The sequence below is a fragment of the Lepidochelys kempii genome, chromosome 1, assembly GCF_965140265.1.
Source record: "Lepidochelys kempii isolate rLepKem1 chromosome 1, rLepKem1.hap2, whole genome shotgun sequence".
Classification (NCBI taxonomy): Eukaryota; Metazoa; Chordata; order Testudines; family Cheloniidae; genus Lepidochelys; species Lepidochelys kempii.
In genome coordinates, this window is record NC_133256.1 from 132,867,791 (window position 1) to 132,890,137 (window position 22,347).

At 46.2% G+C, this 22,347-nt stretch overlaps 1 protein-coding gene across 4 annotated transcripts in view; it reads right to left on the reverse strand.

Annotated features, from left to right (window-relative positions):
* The window catches only part of ARHGAP6 (Rho GTPase activating protein 6), a 500,241-nt gene that overhangs the window by 256,325 nt on the left and 221,569 nt on the right, over window positions 1–22,347 (reverse strand). For 2 of the 4 annotated variants that reach the window (XM_073354779.1, XM_073354784.1), the window contains exon 1: window positions 2,755–3,051. The exons of the other annotated variants lie outside the window; for them this stretch is intronic. In XM_073354779.1, coding sequence (XP_073210880.1) covers window positions 2,755–2,799 — 45 coding nt within the window. In that variant the 5' untranslated portion in view covers window positions 2,800–3,051. Of the gene's footprint in view, window positions 1–2,754; window positions 3,052–22,347 lie in introns of those variants that run through there. 4 annotated transcript variants of the gene reach the window in all.

Below are 22,347 nucleotides of genomic sequence, written 5' to 3' on the forward strand. Positions count from 1 at the left end.
GCTCAATTAGGTCTTTTAAAGGGAAATTAGATTTATTGATGTAATTATAAAAATAAAGTTATTTTCTCCTCTACCATGATGCAGAATAATTCAAACAAAACACCACAATTACAACAGTTGTCGTTCTTGCCACTTTTCTGATGTAGCTGATCCTGGAGCCTGATTCTTTGCAGGACGGCAGACCTGAACTTCATGGCAGCAGCCCGCTGACATAAAAATGAACTAGTGGCAAACCAAGAGAAACAACAACATGGTTGTAGCTGGTAGCTTCATGGTGGGCTTACAAACATGATCACAGGAAGCAACAGAAGTTCTAGTATGTGACAAATTTTATGCATATAGTGTTGTTGTAGCTGTGTTAGTTCCAGGATATTAGAGAGACAAGGTGGGCTGAGTTAATCTCTTATTTTATACAGAAGTTGGCCCAATACAAAATATTAGCTCACCCACCTAGTCTCTATAAATTGTGTCGGTTTGAGAAACTTCTCAATATCAGTGGGGCTATTATCCTACCAAACCAATAGGATTCTGTATGTATCATGGTAAACAGGTACTGTATATACAGTTACCTCAACCAAAGATGGAAAAGCAAAAAAATAAGAGTGGAATATCAGATTTTCAAAGGGACTGCTCATTTACTGACACTAACGAATAGTTCAGCAGATTTATTACCACTACAGAGAGCCAGGATAGATTTAAAGTATCCCTATAGAAGCAACCAGTTTTTAGAATCTTTTTTATTAGCTGAGTCTACTAAGTACTATCTGTGGCGGAGCAATACTGTGGTTGAGTGGGTATGAAAATATTTTCAGAACCCCACACTCCGTATAAAAGTACGTACTGAAGAAAGTTGCAAACACTACTTCACTCCTGAATGTTCACTTAAACAACTGTGCAACATAAAAGTTGTATGACAATCGCTGAAATAACGTGGGGATTGAGCCCTAGTAGTTCAAGTTGCCACATTCTGTCTCACGATTGGACATCGGACTACATGGAAGAGGATGTCCTTAGTTTTCCTAGCAGCTGAATTCCAACACTGAAAAAAGTTACAGGCCCAATGCTGCTGTCACTCATACATGATTTACATCTATGTGACACTACTGACTGCAACAGAATTATTCCTGATTTACACCAGTGTAAATGTGAGCAGGTTCTTAATTCTAACTTTTACATATGGCTTCAGGCAATAAACAGTGGAGACAGTAGCTTTTTTCACCCAAACAGAGAAAATGCTCCTAATAAGGCTAGTAAAAAAGGAAGTGGTTTCTCAAGAGCTCAGCTCTTGTGAAGTAAATGATACAATATGGTCTTATCCCATAAAATGCCGGAGAAGCAGCAAACAAATCAGTAACTGAAAATGACTTCAAGTACTGGCAATTCATTCTTCCATTCAACTTGTTAGGAAAAAAGGACAAAATGCCAGTATAACTGATGAAGAGTCGCATCACTTCTTTAAAGTACATTATATAAGAACAGCCCAGTTCTAAAAGTTGCCTTACAAAAAGAAATTAACTGGTTATGGCTTGTATTATACTAACAGATTGTACTAACACAGCTAGCTTTTAAAAATTTCCTTGTGTTAATTTTAAAAATAACCACATCTCACCCTCTCTTCAAAAAAGGCAGCGTTATCCCTCCTACAAAGAAAAATCTCCAGTATTTTAACCTATTTACAAAAGGAGGACTTGTGCCACCTTAGAGACTAACCAATTTATTTGAGCATGAGCTTTCGTGAGCTACAGCTCACTTCATGGAATGCATGTAGCTCACCAAAGCTTATGCTCAAATAAATGTTAGTCTCTAAGGTGCCACAAGTCCTCCTTTTCTTTTTGTGAATACAGACTAATACGGCTGCTACTCTGAAATAATTCTAAGGAGATGCATCCTCCTTCCCCTGCACTTTATTCTTGGCAGACAGGAGAGCTGACAAACTCCAGTCCTGTTACACACACACACACAGTGCCGGCCTCTCACTGGGGAGGAAAGAAAGAGGAAGCCTTGAGGGATCCCATGGAACCCCACACCCAGATGCAACCACCACAACCCCCTTTTTAAGTGCATTCATATGAAAAGAAATGCCTTAAAAAAAACCACACACACACACACACTCTCCGACTACCCACTGTCCAAGCAAACACTGGCCCCACTTCCTGAGCCCTCGCAGATCATTAGAAACTGGAGAGTTTTGTTCCTGTTCTTCCAGCCTGCCTGCCCCCAGGGAGCCAGCGGACTGAGGAGGAAAAGGGACCGGTCCCCCACGCGCAGCCACTGGGCACTCAGCCGAGGAGCCTCATCCCCACTCCCGCTCCAGACGCCGCTCTTGCAGCCCAGCCGCCGCAGCCCCGTCCCTGCCCCTGCCCGCCTGCAGCCGCGCGGGCAAGTTCGCGGCGCTGCCTGGGCCACGGGGGGCCCCTGCAGAGAGAGCCCCACGGCGGGGCACTGGCGGGCCGGCTCCGCGGGGCCGGGGCCGAGCAGGGTGCCTGGCTGCTCCGTGACCGCTGTCACCGGCGGGGGAGTCGGTGCCTTCCTCTTCCCCCGCCCGCAGCTGCGCCGGCGTGAGGGGCAGGTCCCCCACCCAGGCGCGCCCAGCCCGGGGCTCTGCAGCCCAGGCAGCGCCCGGCGCGAAGCGGGCCACGTCCCTGCCAGAGCGGGGCCGGCGCCCTAACTGCGGGAGCCCCTCCGCGCATCCCCGGAACAGGCCCTGCCAGCCCCCGCGCCCCCGCCCGGCTGCAGCCCCGGGCGCGCACTCACCGCGTAGCAAAGCGCCGGCTTCTCGCTGAACACCGAGTCTCCCATGGCCGGGGACAGTCACCCCCGCGGCGGCGGCAGGGGAGCGCGGCTCTGGCCCTCGCCGCCCCTTCACAGCGCCCCGGCGGCGGCGGCAGCAGCAGCAGCAGCGCCCGCGGGCTCCAACCCCGCAGCCTCTGGCACCATCCTACGCCCAGAGCCGCCCGCAACTTCTCGCCCCGCCCCGCCCCGCTCCGGCGGCGCTGGCATCGAGCGGGGCGGGGGTTGACTCCTTCCGCGCGAGCCGGGCTCGGCCAGAAAGCGGCTCGCCCGCTCGGAGCCGGCCGCCGGGCCCGGGCCTGGCCCTGGTACTCGGCGGGAGCGGGCGGGGCTGCGCCCGCCTACACCTGAGAAGGGGGGCAAGAGAAAGGGTTTGGCGATGCAGGATTCAGCAGACCCAAGAACAGGCACGCTAGAAAGGGGGGGAAACCAGGCAGGTGAGACCCAACTCAGACAGTCCCCAGCCAGACACCAAACGCATCTGCTCTCAGTTCAACTTACATTTGCATGAGTCCACATCTGCCCTAAACTCCATCCAGCGAGCAGTGTTTAAAGGGGAGTGACAATCAGACTTTCTGCTAGAAATCAGGACTCTGGAAATCCTAACTGGGGGCCTACTCTCAAACTCTGGGAGTATTAGTTTTAAGAGCAACTCACCCACAATTTTCAGAGTGGTAGCTGTGTTAATCTGTCCCAGTAAAAACAAGGTGTCCTCCTTGTGGCACTTTAGAGACTAACAAATTTATTTGGGCATAAGGTTTTGTGGGCTATAACCCTCATCAGGTTGCATCTGATGAAGTGGGTTATAGCCCACGAAAGCTTATGACTAAATACCCTAACAAATGTATGTCTACACTGCCCACGTTACAGTGTAGTCACACTTTATCGCTGAGAGAGAGCTCTCAATTTAAAAAACCCACCCCAAACCAGCAGTGGTAGTTTTATCGCTGAGAGCAATAAAGGTCTCTAAGGTGCCACAAGGACTCCTCGTTGTTTTTGCTGATGCAGACTAACAGTGCTACCCCTCTGAAAGCTTACAAAGAGCTCTTCTTCAGGTCTGGGAAAGGTAGATACCCAGTGTCATTGCTCAATACAAGAGGGAAAGGATTGTTTAACATAAGTAATTCACATATTTCAATAGACAATTCAAGGTGAAATAGCCTGTTAACAGTCTTGCAGTCATAGGGAGGAAAGGATGGCGGTGGAGCTACTGAGAGCTTGTTAGTGGGTTACAAGTTGTTGTAATAAGCCACAATGTCTCTTCAGACCATGATTTTTAGCATCCAGCAAAATTTCAAATTTAAGCTCCCAGGCTTCTCTTTTGAAAGCGTTGTGCAGATTTTGACACACAAGGCCAGCTTGCTCCAGGACACAACCTACTTCCTCCACAAACTTTCTTGCCATGTCACCTCCCTCTACAGCAATCCTCACAATGACAGCTTAGCTGCCTGCCTCAAATATTTGCAATACAATGGACAACCATCAGATATCTACCCCAAACACATTGCCAAACTCAGCCATTTCATCCTCACCCATAACAATTTTACATTCAACAACACACACTTTGTCCAAACCATGGGTACTAGGATGGCTCCTCAATATGCCAACCTCTTCATGGACCACCTTGCAGGAGAATTTCTGGACAAATGCACCATGGAAACCAGTGAAATACCTGAGATACATAGAGTATATTTTCATCCTCTGGACAGACTACTTAAACTCCTTCAGACTGCCACCACAACTTCAACCACCACCACCCATCCATTAAACTCCCTATAAAACACTCCCACACCAGCATCAACTTTCTGGACACCACAATCAGCTTCAACAATGGAGCCCTACAGGCAACTATATACAGGAAACCTATGGATCACCATACATACCTTCACAGATCCAGTAACCACCCTAAACACACCAAGAAATCTGTTATCTACAGCCAGGCACTCAGATACCACAGAATATGCTCTGAGGAGAAAGTCTGGGATATATACCTTAACACACACAAAACCACTATCACTTTACCAGAGAAGTAGATCATATCCTGGAATGGGCCACCCAAATACCCTGAGAGACCCTGCTTCAATACAGAAACCACCCACCCCTCCTTGCCATAGAATCATAGAATATCAGGGTTGGAAGGGACCTTAGGAGGTCATCTAGTCCAATCCCCTGCTCAAAGCAGGACCAATCCCCAATTTTTGCCCCACATCCCTAAATGGATTTTGCCCCACATACCCCTCAAGGGCTGAACTCACAACCCTGGGTTTAGCAGGCCAATGCTACAACCACTGAGCTATCCCTCCCCCCCCACACACCCCATACTGGAAACCATACGGGGTATCAAACAACTAAAACCTATACTCAATTAGGGTTGCCACCCATCCAAATTTTACCCAGTCAGTCTGTGTCCAGGTGCCATTTAGGGTTGCCAGATTCCTTTTTTTTGACACCAAGAGTCCATTACTGTGGGGCAGGGGGAGGCATGGGATCATTAACCTGTGCCAGCCCCTGCTCAGCTGGGGCTGCCTCCTACCTGCTCCTACTTGGCAACAGCAGCTCCTGTCCCAGCCCCAGAGCAGAGGGAGCCCAGCTGGAAGAGGAGGAGGAAAACTATCCAGCAAGTGGCAGGGAGGGAGAGGAGCCTGTGATGGGGGTGGGGCCTTAGGAAGAAGAGGCTGAGCAAGAGTAGGGCCTTGGGGGAAGCAGGGTACAGGGTAGGGCCTCAGCTAATAGCAATTAGAAAGGTGGCAACCCAATATTCAATGGGGAACCTATCCTAAAAGAAATATTTCCTAAACCTCCTCTTCTGGCCTTACATCAACCCTCACCTGTCCAAGCTCCTCATCAGAAACAAGCTCCCCACAGACCAGGGCACCAACTTAAAGCAGCACCAGACCCTTCCAGAACAGATACAAAACCTGTAGACATCTCCACTGCTATAATGGCAACAACCCCCACAACACACCTTTCGAGATCCATGGGTCCTACACATGCCTATCCAACATGTGGTGTACCTCATCTAGTGCACTAAATACCGCAATAGCCATTATGTGGGTGAAACCAGACAATCACTATGCTCTCTAATGAACTCAGACAGAAAAATGATAAAAGACAAAAACACTCTGTCACCTGTGGGGGAACACTTTTCACAAAGTGAACACTCTACATCTGACTTCTCAGCCCTCATCCTCAAAGGAAACGTGCACACCACCTTCAAAAGATGAGTTTGGGAGCTTAAATTCATAACTTTGCTAGATACTAAAAATCATGGACTGAATAGAGACAGGTTTCAGAGTAACAGCCATGTTAGTCTGTATTCGCAAAAAGAAAAGGAGTACTTGTGGCACCTTAGAGACTAACCAATTTATTTGAGCATAAGCTTTCGTCAGCTACAGCTCACTTCATCAGATGCATAGAGACACTGGATTTATGGCTTATTACAACAATCTGTAACCCATTAACAATTCCTCACAGCTGCTCCTCCCTCTCTGCTTCCTTCCCATGACTGCAGAGGTGTTAATGGGCCTCTTCACCTTGAATGGTCCCTTGAAATGTGTTAACTAAACAATCTGTCTAAACTATCTGTTCCACCTTGTATTTAGCTGTGACAGCTGAGTACATCTCCCAGACCTGAAGAAGAGCTCTTTGTAAACTCACAAGTTTGTCTCTCTCATCAACAGAAGCTGGTCCAATAAAAGATATTACTTCATCCACCTTGTCTCTCTAATATCCTGGGACCAACACAGCTACAACAAGACTGCAAACAGAAATACTTCAGGCACTTCTTGAGGCTCTTCACTCTTAATTATAAAAAACTACGCATAACTATCACTGACTGTATCAGACATTTTCACATTACAGGCTAGGGCAGGGGTGGGCAAACTTTTTGGCCCAAGGACCACATCTGGGTGGGTAACTTGCATGCAGGGCCATGAATGTAGGGCTAGGGCAGGGGGATAGGGTGTAGGAGGGGGTGCAGTGTGCAGGAAGGGGCTCAGGGCAAGAGTTTGGGGCACAGGAGGGGTGCAGGGTGTACAAGGGGGCTCAAGGCAAGGGTTTGGGGCACAGGAGGAGTGCAGGGTGTACAAGGGGGCTCAGGGCAGGGGGTTGGGTGTGGCAGGGGGCTCAAGGCAGGAGGTTAGGGGGGTTGGGGGGCAGGAGGGGGTGGGGAGTGCGGGAGGGGGCTCAGAGCAGGGGTTGAGGTGCAGGAGGGTGGGAGGGGGCTCAGGGCAGGGGGTTGAGGTGCAGGAAGGGTGCAGAGTGCAGGAGGGGGCTCAGGGCAGGGGGTTGGGGTGCAGGACGGGTGTGGCAGGGGGCTCAGGGCAGGGAGTTGCGGTGTGGGAGGGGTGTGGGTTACTGCACAGGGCTGGGGTGCAGGAGGGGTTCGGAGTGCAGCTCTGGGGTGGCAGCGGTGCGCAGCAGGGCTAAGACAGGCTCCCTGCCTGCCCTGGCCCTGCACCGTTCCCAGAAGCGGCCAGCACCACGTCCCTGCAGCCCCAAGGGGTTGAGGGCAGAGGGCTCTGCGCGCTGCCCTCGCCCGTGGGTACCTCCCCCGAAGCTCCCATTGACCGTGGTTCCCCGTTCCTGGCCAATGGGAGCTGTGGCAGGTGATGCCTGCAGGTGAGGGCAGTGCGCTGAGCCCTCTGCCCTCCCTCCCCCAGGGGCCACAGGGACTTGGTGCTGGCCACTTCCAGCAGTGGCTCGGGGCCCGTAGTGCCATGGGGGTAGCAATCCTGCAGGCTGGATCCAAGGCCCTGACAGGCCAGATCCAGCCTGTGGGCCGTAGTTTGCCCACCCCTGGGCTAGGGTTTAAAATAATGGTTTTCTAGATTTCCAGCGCAAAGTCATTATTGTGGGATACCCCTGCAGTTGTTTCCTTGGACCACGCTGTTAAGCAGCTCCACTGTTTGCTTGTTGACTGAAAACATATGAGCACATCAGTAGAACTTTCACCTCTCCTCTCCCACCCACTACTATACTGTTGACACCAGCAGTGAAGGCTGATCAGAATTTAACTGAGTCTTGTTTGCTTCAAGATAGCACTTTTGAAGTTATTAGGTAATTCAAACCACTAATTGAGTTTTTACAGTGCCGAGCATTAGTGATACTGGGTTGTTTAATATTTAACTGTCACCCTAATTCTATCTCACAACACTACATAACACTATCCCTCGTGGAGGTGGATTACCAGAGCTCTCTACTCGCACTTTGCTCCCGCAACAGCGCTTTGAAGTTTCCAGTGTAGCCATGCCCTTACAGTGAGCAAACAGTTGTGAAACTGTGGAGGTGTGACTGAGCCACTTAGACATAATCAACTCTCCGTCCTTCATTGTCCTTCTGACTAAGGTGCATACCTCCTCTAGGCAGTGAGAGGCTCAGGTGTCAAGAGGCCATACTAAATGAGGTCAGAGGATAGTTCTCAGACCAACTCTATCTTTCTGTTATGGAGGTGATGTGGTTTAGGTGATGTGGTCCTCAGAGCAGTAAATAGGGCTCAGAACTTCTTGGTTCTTCTCTCACTGTGTGACTTTGAGCAAATCTATTAGGCTTACTCAATAACTTTTTTTGCTCCATCTGTAAAATATGGGCTGTAAAACTCAGTAGTGAGATCCTCAGGTGAAAGGCACCCAGGAAGTTATTTTCTCCTTGTACAATCCCTTCACTTCGCTAGCTATATACCTCTCCTGTGTCATCAAAAAACTAACTCCATATCTTTGAGGGTGAGCAGAAGCTTCCTTTTTGCCTGCTGGACAGTGCTCAAGAGCGATATTGTCTGCCTATTCCTTCCTCTGGGCATTGGCACATTTCTCTTCTAACCAAGAGAAGACTTTCATACTGTGAAAGTAGAATGAATTATATTGAAATTATAATTCATTAAAGAAATGCTACTTGAAGGGTTTGTTGAGATATAGTTGTCAGGAAGAGAAACATTAAGGCGTGTGAGACAATGGGTCCTCAAACTAACTTACAGCTCCTACTGAGCTAGGAGATTGGTAAACGTTAGTATGCAAATAAGATATGTATGTTTCTGCTTCCTTTTGTCTCTTATGTTAAATTGGCTTTGGCTTAGCTGTATAAATAAGTTGTCTTTAGCCTCAGAGAGGGGCTCACATCTGGTTTTATTGGCAAAGCGCTTTGTTAATAAACAGAGTGGTCTGACAAATTATGTGAGTCCTGAATCCGACTTTGACAATTTGGAGGTTCCACTGAGATGGCAACCGTCTTCACTGGGGCCGTGTGACTCCTGACTGTTCTTAGGTCGGCCGTGGCAAGCTGGCACTAAGGCATTTGGCCCGAGCAGTCCTCTGCCAGAACGGAAGGGTACATGACCACAGTGAAGTCTACGCCATCGAACCTGTTGGTTCCCACTCTGTTCTGGTAGGGATCCCGGGATCTGACATCAGGAATCTGGTCAGGTAATTATTTCTGTGTTTTGTCCAGACTGAGGACTGTCTTGTCTCTGTGTCTATCCGTCCTCCCTGTGGTGTGTTTGAGTCTGGGCGCCGTCTCTATCCGGGGATCGGCTGACCAAAGGGTTCCTCTTCCCACGGTATGAGTGAGTGAAATCTGCACAATCGCAGCCGCAACGCGCCTTGGGTAAAACCCTTAGTGTGAAAGCAAGGGCGATTGAGGCAGTAGCCTGTGGGCTCCTTTTGTGTGTTGCACCGGGCATCGCTCTGATGAACCCGACTTTCCTTCTTGTGTGATTGGTGTGTAAAGTCCTTCTGTATGGGTTACCAGATGTCTAAGTCGGGACAGTTCCCTAAAGGAACGCCGGCTCAGATTATGTATTTTAGGAAGAGTCCGGACTCCTGTAAATTTCTGGAAAAATGGTCTAGGCTAAGGGGGTCAGGTAGAGTGACTACTACCAGCACTACGCTTCTGTCCCCAGAAGCCTTTACAGCTATTCTGAGGGAAAATGGGCCCTTTTCCCACAGAAATAGTCTATAAGGGACTGCTGCAGGCAGCAGGCAGAGAGAGAATCTGATTAAAATTATTTGACTATTGGGTAATATAATCAAAATCACTAAAGGATGTAAGGGGTTTCTATTGGAACTTAACTTGGCTGCTCCTGGTTGTGTCTAGTACAAGATGGAAGTGTAATCGGGGTACAGTTGTGTAAAGAGTAATCACAGCGCAAGGGATGTTAGGCAAAAGAGAATTTTGTGTGTGTGAATAGTGCTAAAATCTGAAGCTGTGTCTCCGCTATTACCTGAGAATAAACTTATAGCTTGGTACAGCAGAGAAACTATTGCAAACATGGTCTGTTGCACAAGAGGGGAAACTGAGGTACACCACCTCATGAATTTCATAGATGACCAGTGAGTGGGGTAATTCACTAGCCTGACTATAGAACAGCGTGACTATAGAACAAAATAAGGACAGCCTGGAGGTAATTCTTCTGTTTTTCCTGCAATTAGCAAGGAAATTTGTAAAAGAAAGTGGTATAATTATAAAGCAATAATCTGTCCCCACCAGGGGGGTGGAAATGGTTTCTTTTGTTTTCAGACTCTACAAGCAAGCTGGTGCCAGCGGAAGAATAATTCAGAATACCATGGATCTATGTTTTGTGTTGTTTGTCTTGTTGCTAGCATTGCTGTGTTTTAATGAACAGAAAACCTCATGACATGGGTGGGGGATGGCTTCAAAAGGCTGACCTTGGCGCGGGGGTGGGTGGGTGGGGGGGAGATGTGTATGGGAATGCAAAAGGCTAACTCAGGAGAATCCCAAAATTCAGTGGCCACTGTTAGGATCTTGGGACAAAGACCGAGTAGACATCTTAAAAGACAAACTCGGCCAACCTACGACTAAATTGGCAAAAGGAGAGGTTGATTGTTTCATGCAGTGGTGGGAAGAGGCAAATCATAGGTGGACAGAATCAAAACTTGCCTCTCTCAAAGATTCTGGCTTCTATCCCACCAGATGCAACTCATTTTACTGTTGTTGATTTATGCTCTGCTTTTTTTTCTCTCCTGGTTCACCCTGACTCCCAGTTCCTGTTTGCCTTTTCTTACAAGGGGCAACAGTACACATGGACCACACTGCCCCAGGGGTATACTGAAAGCCCGTCATATTTTTCCCAAGCATTAGCCCGAGACCTTGCTGACCTTGTTTTCCCGTCCAGGTCCACACGAGTCCAATATGTAGATGATCTACTCCTCTGTTCCCCTTCATTGTCTGCCTCTGAAACTGACTCTTTAGTGCTCCTTACTGCCCTAGCAAATAAGGGTCACAAAGCTTCTCGCTCTAAACTACAACTCTGTCAAGCTTCTGTCACATACCTCGGCTTTCTCCTCTCCCAGGGTTCCCGTGCACTTTCTCCCACCCGCTTCCAAGTTATCCTTAGCTTTCCCTGAACCCGCTCCCCAAGTCAGGTCCAGAAGTTTTTAGGCATGGCTGGATTTTGCAGACAGTGGATTCCCCAATATGCCTCCCTTGCAAAACCTCTCCAGGAACTCACTCGATTCTCTGTGCCTGACCCCATGCCGTGGCCCCCAGAGGCCAATTCTGCCTTTGTTTCCCTCAAACAGGGTTTGGCTTCTGCCCCTGCCTTAGGGCTGCCTGACTATTCTAAGCCTTTTACCCTTTTCTGCCACGAACAATCTGGGTGTGCGCTTGGAGTTCTCACTCAGATGCATAGAGAAAAGAACCGCCCAGTGGCTTATTTCTCTGCCACTTTAGACCCTGTTGCCCAAGGCTTACCCCCCTGCCTGCGTGCTGTGGCTGCTGCAGCGCGCCTAGTCAAAATGTCTGATTCCCTTGTTCTCCGCTCTCCTCTTACCCTCCTGGTCCCTCACTGACCTCGCCCTGCTCCAAGACTCTGCCCCAGAAACCGAGAAAGAATCCTGGGTTGCCCAAGGTTGCTCTCTACATCCCAATTCCTTTTGGCGCTCGCCTACTGGCGCCTTTGTAGCCCCCTTTTCACTCTACCCCTCTCTGGCTGCCCTGCTACACGGTGTTTCGCATGTCGGAAAGGAGGGGATGGTCTCTGCTGTAACTAAGACAGGATGGTGGGCCCCCCATTTTAGCTCTTTTGCAGCCCGCCACTGTGCAGCCTGTACCACAAAGCCATAATATTGGTAAACCTGTAAAAGTGGCCCAGGGGTTCCAGGGCCTGCCTCAAGCACCGTTCTTGCACAAATGCCTAAGTGTCAACAATATGAATTTATATTGGTTATGGTACGTTTATTCTCCGGTTGGATTGAAGCCTTTCCTTGTCGCAAGGCTGACCCACTGTCTGTTGCCAAACGTTTGTTAAATCATATTATGCCTGCCAAGGGAATTCCTGCTTTGATCGGGGTATACATTTTACTGGACAACTTTTTCAACACCTGGACCGTATATTGTATATCAAACACCTGTTGCACTGTCCCTACCACCCACAGAGTGCAGGTGCAGTTGAAAGACGAAATGGTGTACTTAAGCCTATGCAAGCTATGACTCCCGTTCCAGATTCGAACTTGACTCACAGTGCACTTCTTCAGTATTGCAAGGGACTAATGCAAGCTGTAAGTCACTTCCATTCACAGGTTCGAGCCGCCTGGCCCACGGAACCCACCTCCGACGCTTGCCACAACCTCGAGCCAGGTGATTGGGTCTACGTAAGGCGCCGTCATCGAAAGCACGCCTTGGAGCCCCGGTGGAAGAGTCCTCATCAGGTACTGCTTACTACACAGACGGCTGTTGGACTATCTGGCATCACAGCGTGGATACATGCTTCACAGCATAAAAAGGCACCATCCCCAGAGAACCAATCACCACCTCAGGACAACACAGAGTCAATTTTGACTCCAGAAGAAGACGTAGAGGAACAGTCTGCAATACCTTACAATCTACGTTCTCGTAAGCATTGCCAGAAGCAGACACTGTTCCTCGGCTGCTGGTATCTTACGGTCTGGGGAGACCATGATGACAATTCTTTTATCCAGCAGCAGGTGTGGATAGCTCAGATCCTTAATATTTCTAATTGCTGGGTCTGCAGCCACATCCCAGCCCACTCTCAAACTGGTGTTCCTGTCCTGGCTATCCCACTCAAGTCCCCAGACCTCACTGGAGGCCCCGTCCGTTCAACAAAATATGGATCAGCAATGACACTTGGGAAGCGGTGGGAATAAATGCAACTAAATGGATAAGTGTGGTGGAGGGAAAAAGTCATTGGTGTTGAGTGTGTAATGGGACAGGGCTGGATCTGGGGAAAAGCCATTGCCTTCAGCATATTGTGGCCAATGGTGTATGGGATTATTCAAACAAAACTAAAAAGTGGCGGGCCGGGTATGGAGATATGAATTTTTTCTCAACCTGGGATCAAACAGAGAAATCAATCACATATTCCCCCTACAGTAACCTTAGTGAAAACAATACAATCTTTCAATGTCATGCAAATAACACCACTCCTCGTAAGGAGAATTACCCTGTACCCTTTGGGGGATACTACTCCTCCTTTGCAAACACCTATATGACAAATGGGTGCAACCAACCCTTCTTGGCCTTAATAGGCCATCACTGGGTGTGTGGGACCAGAGCTTATATCGAACTAGCAGCTAATTGGTCAGGAATCTGTTATCCTGCCCGACTCTTCCCACAATTCCGAGTGCTAGGAACCTTCCCTCGAGAACGCCTCTGCAATTTCAGGCGAAAAAGAGGGGACTTAACAGATGCCCAACCGCACGTAAATAACATAAGCCCCTTAACCTGGGAAGAGGCCATTGGCAGTTCCTTAATACCATTAGGGGGAGTAATACACCATACAAAAGGTCTCCTAAGGTTACAAGCAGTAGTTGAAATAATGGCAAATGAAACCGGAGAACGTTTAAGAGCCCTGGCCAAAGAAACAGGGGCAATCCGACAGATGGCCCTCCAAAACCGTCAGGCATTGGACATAGTGCTGGTGGCAAAAGGAGGGACTTGTGCTCTCATTGGAAAAGACTGCTGAGCTAGGAGATTGGTAAACGTTAGTATGCAAATAACATATGTATGTATATTTGTCAGTTTCTACTTCCTTTTGTCTCTTATGTTAAATTGGCTTTGGCTTAGCTGTATAAATAAGTTATCTTTAGCCTCAGAGAGGGGCTCACATCTGGGTGCATTGGCAAAGCGCTTTGCTAATAAACAGAGTGGTCTGACAAATTATGTGAGTCCTGAATCTGACTTTGACAATTCTCTTAGTTACAGTGTATGTACATTCCACAAAAGGAAGAGAGCTCAAAGATAATGGTTATGTAACTCAAAAACAAACAGTTAAAATGCAATTTATGGGTAATGCTGCAATTTATGGGTAATATTTATGGGTAATGCTGCAGAAATTCTTTGTTTTTAACAATCTTTCTTTTTGAAAAATTACAGTTTATGTGCTGGCCCTTGAAATGCATTGGTGGTCTCCATCTAGTTCTTAATAAACATATACCTACATCACCGAATCCACCAATACTATGCAGACGTCAAGGACTCAACAGTTAAGGAGAGTAAAGCATCATCTCATCCCCGGAGGTGCTCTCTCAATCACAGCGTTGAGGAACATTTTATTAGTGAAATAAAACTCCCCCATGAAAAGCAAGTTCCTGCTCCTGGTAGTTCCCCTACAGAAGTATAGAAGTCCTTGCTACTTGATCTGGTGCACAGGGAGAGAATACCATTGCCACACATAGGCATCGCATGAGTCTTTCAAGATCACTAGAAGTGGGGTGGCCCACCAGTACCCAAACCGTGGCCCCCCTATCACAAGGCCCCACCCCCGCTTGGCTTCTTTCCCCAAGACCCCGCCCTTGCTCCACCTCTTCCCCCGAAGCTCTGCCCACCACTCAATCCTTTCTGCCCCCTCCCCTCACCACTCTCTGCCCCCTCCCCTCACCTTAAGGCAGGAAAAAAGTGGGAGGGTATAGTGTGTGTGTAGGTGGATTGTGCATCAGGTATAGTGTGTGTGTGTGTAGTTGTGCAGGGGGTATAGTGTGCGTGTGTGTAGGTAGATTGGTGGGTTGTGTAGGGGGGCATAGTGTGGGGGAGTGAGTGCTAGCTAGACAGTCACATAACCTGATACCCTCTTCAATCCACCTCCATTTATGTCCCTGCAGAGTCTGGCTTGGGGAAGTGCAGCCCGGCCCCCAGCTGACTGGAAATTCAGCCCCCCACAGCCTGGCAGGTGCCCATCCAAGAGTGCTGCACTGGGGCACAGAACAAAGGCTGCCATTCTCCCCACCCCCCAGGGCACTGCACGGGGGGAACACTCCACTGGCTTGTTGGGTTCACGTTGCCTAGGCGCTGTGGCTTATGCATCCCAGACATGCCCAGTGCCCCTGTTCTGTGCAGTGCCCAAACATGCCCAGCCTCCCCATTCTGTGCAGCCTGCCCAAACATGGGCCTTGGGGAAAGAGGCGGAGTGAGGGCAGGGCCTCAGGGCTAACCGAGGGCAGAGCACAGGCAGGGGTAAAGTCTGGGCACCGGTGGTCCCTGCCACTTCGAGGGAGTGTCCAGTGCTCCTACACAGGTGCAAAGGTGGCAGGCTGGCACACCTCCAAAGGAAGGTGCCCCATGCCTCATCCAGCATTTGTCCCCTGCATAGCCAGCCTCCCCAAGCCTCTTATACATGCTGCCCATGTTGCCACACCATCTGAGGGAGTACAATTTATTTCAGCAGTGCACAGGTTCTGGAGCAGTGCACAGAAGGGCAGCACCGAGCTTCGCCAGGTAAACAGAATTGGAATTCATTTGCAAACTGGATACAGTTAATTTAGGCTTGAATAAAGACTGGGAATGGATGTGTCATTACACAAAGTAAAACTATTTCCCCATGTTTATTTCCCCCCCTACTGTTCTTCACACGTTCTTGTCAACTGCTGGAAATGGCCCACCCTGATTATCACTACAAAAGGTCCTGCCCCCCCACCCCGCTCTCCTGCTGGTAATAGCTCACCATACCTGATCACTCTTCTTACAGTGTGTATGGTAACACCCATTGTTTCATGTTCTCTGTGTATATAAAATCTCCCTACTGTATTTTCCACTGCATGCATCTGATGAAGTGAGCTGTAGCTCACAAAAGCTTATGCTCAAATAAATTTGTTAGTCTCTAAGGTGCCACAAGTACTCCTTTTCTTTTTGAGAAATGGAGCAAGCTCTATGCATCCTCAAATACAGACACAGATATTGTAACTTGGTCATTACTTGGTCCATGTACAAAGTGCAGGAGGAAAGGCACTTCGCACCCTTTGCACACCTGTATAAGGTACACATATAAAGGCCAAAAAGAAAAGGAGTACTTGTGGCACCTTAGAGACTAACCAATTTATCTGAGCATAAGCTTTCGTGAGCTACAGCTCACTTCATTGGATGCATACTGTGGAAAGTGTAGAAGATCTTTTTATACACACAAAGCATGAAAAAATACCTCCTCCCACCCCACTGTCCTGCTGGTAATAGCTTATCAGGAGAGTGGGGTGGGAGGAGGTATTTTTTCATGCTTTGTGTGTATAAAAAGATCTTCTACACTTTCCACAGTATGCATCTGATGAAGTGAGCTGTAGCTCACGAAAGCTTATGCTCAAATAAATTGGTTAGTCTCTAAGGTGCCACAAGTACTCCTTTTCTTTTTGCGAATACAGACTAACACGGCTGTTACTCTGAAACCTGTCGATATAAAGGCCAAGCACTCTGGTCATATGTGAGCAAAGTATGCAAGATAAGACCCCAAATTGTGAATTTAAGTCTACAACCATTCAGCATAAAGAACAGTCAACATATGAGAACACCCCAGGTAAAATCCTAGCCCTAATATAGTGAATGGGAGTGTTCCCATTGAGTTCAATAGCACTAGAATTTCACCCCCATATATGTACATTCAGTAACTACATCCATATTTTTCCATCTTACAAATACAAGAGTTTTATGGTCTGTTAGTCAGTGTATGTTGCCCTCTGTGTGATGATAAAAATTGTCATCAGTAGGTTTGGCAAAGAAATTTAATTTTGCAGACTTGTATTCCAAAATAAAGTTAAATTACTTCACATTCCTATTTGTTTGCATAATGTTCCCTGTCTCCTGAATCTGTGAAATGTCACTATAAAAATCTTTAAACTCAAACTTCTAAATATCTGAGTCAAGAAATCCCACTACCAAGTATTTTGTGCATTGCATTCTAACTTAAATTTAGCTTTTATCTTGTAAGTCACTATAAATTTTTCATTTTTGAAAACTGAAAAGAAACATAGATTAACATGAAAATTAAGCAGGGTTGATGGACACGCATGTGTGTACTTCAACTCCTTTTTTGTTTCTGGAATAATCAAGGAATTGATTTTCAGTAATTTACAGTCTACTTGCAAAAATCCAGGGTTTGGGGAGCGTTTTTTATTCTGTTTTGTGTTTTGCCTTCTAGTGACTTTTTTTTTTTTTTTTAGTTTTTAACTCTTTGAATAATAACTTCTCAATGAGAATTTGTGAAATATTTCAGATTCATTTTGACAATATGACAACGGTTGCCAGACAAAATTCTCTCTCTCATATTTTCAATTAAAGTTCCAAACCATCCTTGATTATACCAAGGATAGATGTTATGAGTAGAGCTAAAGGGATTTTCTTAGAGTGCTAATTACATTAGCCAAGTTTCATTTGATAAGAAAAAAAAAATCTTGAATACAGCAATGCAAATATTAAGCCTGAATTTGCCATCTTTGCATTGAGGCATACTTTACTCCACAAAAGGTCCCATTGAAATTAATGAGACTACTCAGACGAAAGTACTGCTCCATATAAGTATGAATGTCAGAATCAGGCCTTCAGCTTTTTCCTTTTAGGTTTTCCTTTTGGATTCTTTACTTCAGGTTGCATTCAGTTTGGTCACTGAGGGAATCAATCTAAAATGCAATATTTAAGTCAGGAAGAAGCTGAGAACAAGGAACAAATAAATAATAAACTAACAATGCATGAAGTATATGGAAGCAAAATAGCAGCTGAGGCCAAGAAGTAACTTCCAGACTGAGACTTTCAAAGCTGCCTAGGGGATACAGACACACATTCAAATATCCTAGATAGCTTTGAAAATCTCAGCCCTACTTCATTTGCAGAAGTGAGATTTAATTGTGAAAAAACAACTCTTCCAAGGGTTTCCTCTAGACCCCTAAGGGGTCAGAGCTCTGTCATGTATTTCCTTTCCTGATTTCCTCTTACACTTTGCTATTACCTTATTCTAATGCAATGCCCAAGTACCTTATTCTGCCAACACTGGTACATGTGCAGGCTGTAAATAAATACTGTCTGATCTTTTTTGTGTTAAATCTCCAAATTGTCCCCACTTTGGAAACCATTCGATGACTTTCCTAACAGAAAGGGGAAACCCTGTTACAAATTCAAGGGATGTGTAGGAGCCTTCCATGTGTAAACAAATATAATAATAATACTGTTTCCAGGTGAAGAGTGTACAAACAGATTTCCCAAGGAGAAAATATTGAGATAAATATCACCTGTAGTTAGGAGCGCTGTGAATAGAATGCCAAATAAGGTCTTTCCAATTCAGAGAAACAAATCACACTTTCTGATGTGAAGATTACAGCAAATTTAGGCCCCCATCCTGAAAAGGGCGGGTGGGACTACTGCACTCACAAAGTGCCCCTTCAACAGCAACCTGGCTCCATGCAGCCAAAGAACTCCACCCAAGTGCTGTTAATTGTAGGATGAGAGCCTTATTACCAATTACTTTATTACTTAAAATAAGGTTTGGGGAGGTGAGGAGAGAACCACAATTTTGTTTCACTCAACTGATACTGAAAGAAATCACAGATGCATAACAAGCAATACAACCCTAAAATGAAACCTTCAATTGGCTACAGAAATGTGATTTGTAATCCTTTCTGAATAGGAGAATGCCTACCTAAATAGAAGGTCTGCATGATCAACAGCTAATTGATGTCTTGAACTATTGACAATATTTGGACCAGCATCTTAACCTACTATGTGGATGTTTAACAAGGACTTGTTTTAGGTTTTTTATTTATTTAATGTTAATCAAGATTAACACTACTGTAACAATACTATGTCGTTCAGAAAATAAACTGTTGTATCATCAGAGAACAAGATAAGTAATGAATGTTTACATGCAATGTTGCAATTTCTATTCCATTTTGTATAAAGTAATTAAGTAATGAACAGGGTAAAGTATGTGGTGACCAACAGTAGTCTTATTCCTATGTAAATAACTCACAAATGATGTCATTTTTAATCAGTTATGGCTTGTGTAGGCAGTAGCTGTAAATGTATAATTCTCATAAGGTTTGGGATAATGTAAAACAACTGAAACATTGTCCTTGTATTCTAGAAGTTAGGTTCAGAATGTTACTCTTGGTATTCATGGCAATTAAAACTTCCACCCTTATTTTATTTAAAAAAACAGATTCACATGTCAACAATTGCATATATTCCTCATGAGCTGCCTTACATTTCTCAGTCTTTGCCACTTGTCCATTCCAAGAGCTATACACTGGCCTTCCTGCCACTGGAAGTTGTGTGCACGGATCTAGGGCAATGTCCAATTACTGAGCATTTGCCTGTTTTACTTCCTTGTCGTGTTACACTAGTGAAACAGTAAATTCTTGGCCATGTTTTGCCCTCGGACCACAACTCCAATTGCTAACAGTTAGACTTGCACAAGTAGACTGAGAGAATGATATGACTCTCTTTTTGTAATTTGGAAACTAAAGGGACATTGTATTTAATTATATACTTTTTGATATTTTACAGTATATGTGCACTGTTAAGTACTAAGATTCACGTGACTGGGTCAGACACAAATGCCTGAGACGTCTGGCTTTATTCACTCAGGTAGTCCCACTGAACTTAGTGGGATTACTTTTGTGAGAAAGGAAAATTTCCATGAGCGAGGGTTGCAGGACTGGCTACTATATTTACTATATTATTAGTAAATTATTAAAAGACAAAATTTCCTCCCATGGCAATTGTGAGTGGGGTTACATGGCATACACTATGTCACTTACAATACGAATACACTACGTTACTTACAATAATTTTCTTTCTGCAAGTCATGTTATACTATTTACCCAGCAAAGCAGGATATCAAAGAAGTGAATCAAATATGGAAAGAAATGCTATTTTTTTTAACGTACTGGATTATCCTGTAGGGCCCCTAAAACAGGAGGATAGTGGGTTTGAGTCTCTATTCTCCTCGCACAGACATAATACTTAGTTACTGATGTGAACAGGAACCAAGCCATCAGGAATCAAGCCCTAATATTCCTTAGAGGGATTTCACATTGTATCAGTTAGGGATTCAAGTTATATATGGATTAATTTATAACACTGTGTCTATTGTAACCTTTAAGCACATGAGCAATAAAACCCTGTAAAACTACATTTACGTCAAAAAGGCAAAGGAGTTCAGTTCCTACAAATACAAGGAGCAATTCTTTTTGTTATGTGCTCCAACAGCAGAACCTGAAAATCTGCCAAATCATATGTCCAGCAGCTTCTTTAGATTAATACGTTAATTCACAAAACTTGTGTATGACCCAATACTGCTCTTATTAAAACATTGGTAAACATAATGAAAAGAAAATACATTTGCAGAACTCTTGTTGTCTCCTACCAAAGTCATGGTAACAGTCCCTGAAAACTGCATCAGCCCTGACTAATGCTCAGTACAGATGGCTGTGACAGATATGGCAATTTCCTGCAATATCCTGGGGAGACCTTATTGAATTAAATGTAATTATCTTTGGAGTTCATTGTATTAAATGCAAAGGTTCTGTATAATTGTGGGCTGGGATTGCATATTATCTTTTAAGGGGCGAGATGTGGTGGTTTGAAGGAATATATTGAATAATGTGACAGTCAGGAATGGACTTTTGGAACAAAGAATGTGACGTGGTTTTCCAGTGGAATATCTAGGAGGAGGTGAACACAAATGCCCCACCTCAAGTTATGCAAAAATACAGCCTTTTGAAACTACACCAAGAGGAATGATGAGCTATTGTCTGCTGATCACCTGTTATAGGATTCCCAAACTGTATAAAGGAAAGACTCAACTATTTGTGGTTGTTCTGGTTCTGAATCTGAGTCAGTTATGAACTTATAACGATGGGGGAAACCCAGTGATAAGTTTTGAAGGACTGACACCCACAAGAGCCCAAGGTTGGAGTTGAGGTGGCCTGTGGTAAGCTTTTTATTATGTATATAGGTTCCTTTATTGGTTTTGATATGTTTTATCTGTAATGCTTTCATCTTAAGAATAAATGTACTTGCTTACAAAGAGCTGTGTGGTAAATTTAACTGCTGGCAATTACAATGTTCATAATCTCTGGAGAGAAAGTAAAGTGCTGATCTTTTAAATGGTCTGGTTTGCTGGGGATATCACAGTGTGGGCAGGGAACAGTGCAGCCTGGAAAGCCTCTGGTCCAGAGGGAGAGAGATGTGAGTCTCTGCCCAAGCATAAAAGTTGGTGCCCTGGGTGAACTAGGGAGAGGGAATGCAGGTGCAGTTGCCCTGAACTGTGACAATGGCCACTTCACTCCCACAGATTTTGGCCAGTGCCAATGGGGGATGAGGGATTTGGGGTGCAAGAGGGTGCTCCAGACTGGAATCAAGGGGTTCAGAGGCTGGAAGGGGCAATCAGGGCTGGGGCAGGGGGCTGGGGGGTGGGGAGAGGCTCAGGGGTACATGCTCCGGGTGGTGCTTACCTCAAGCACCTCCCAGAAGCAGCAGCATGTCCCTTCTCTGGCTTGTACAGAGAGGCATAGCCAGGCAGCTCTGCATGCTGCCCCGTCCGCAGGCATCACCCCTGCAGCTCCCATTGGAGCACCAGAGGGGATAATTGGAGCAGGGCTATTGGAGCGTGTAGGAGCTGACGGGGGGCCATGCCGCTGCTTCCGGGAGCTTCATGGAACAGCCCCCAACCCTGCTCCCTGGCTGGAGTGCCGGAGGGGGCCATGCCATGGTTTCTGGGAGCCACATGGAGTGGCCCCTGACCCTGCACCCCTGCTGGAGCTCCAGAGTGGGGCAAGCCCCAGACGCTGCTCTCCAGCAGAGCTCAGGGGCTGGCTTAAAATAGCTGGCAGGCCAGATCTCACCCACAGGCCATAGTTTGCCCACCCCTGCTCTAAATTTACATATAAACTTTAAACATGGCTTTAATTGGTGTTTGTATATTTTTTTCTTTATATATATGAACTAGATACAGTGCCCCTGTCAGCTAATTTCTAAGTTATCTGCAAAATACCTAGAGGTTTCAGGTGCCTAAGAATCATGGTTAGAGCCTCCCCTCCCCCACCACCACCACCCACAAATCTGAAATGGCACCTCTGGTGTAATTCCATTGATTTCAGTGAATTTATACAAGCATAAAGCTGGTAGAATGCAGTGGTGAATTAGGCCTCTTCTGTCTTTTTCTTTTTCATCCTTCTCCCTGGTGTGACAAAGCTCTGTCCTTCTCTCCATGGGTCCCACATTTCCTGGCAGATTTCACTAGCCTCAGAGTCTCACTGTGACCCTCCACAAAACCCTTCTTTCTCTACAGACAAGGGTCACAGTCTACTGAGCCATTTTCATCATAAGCCAGCA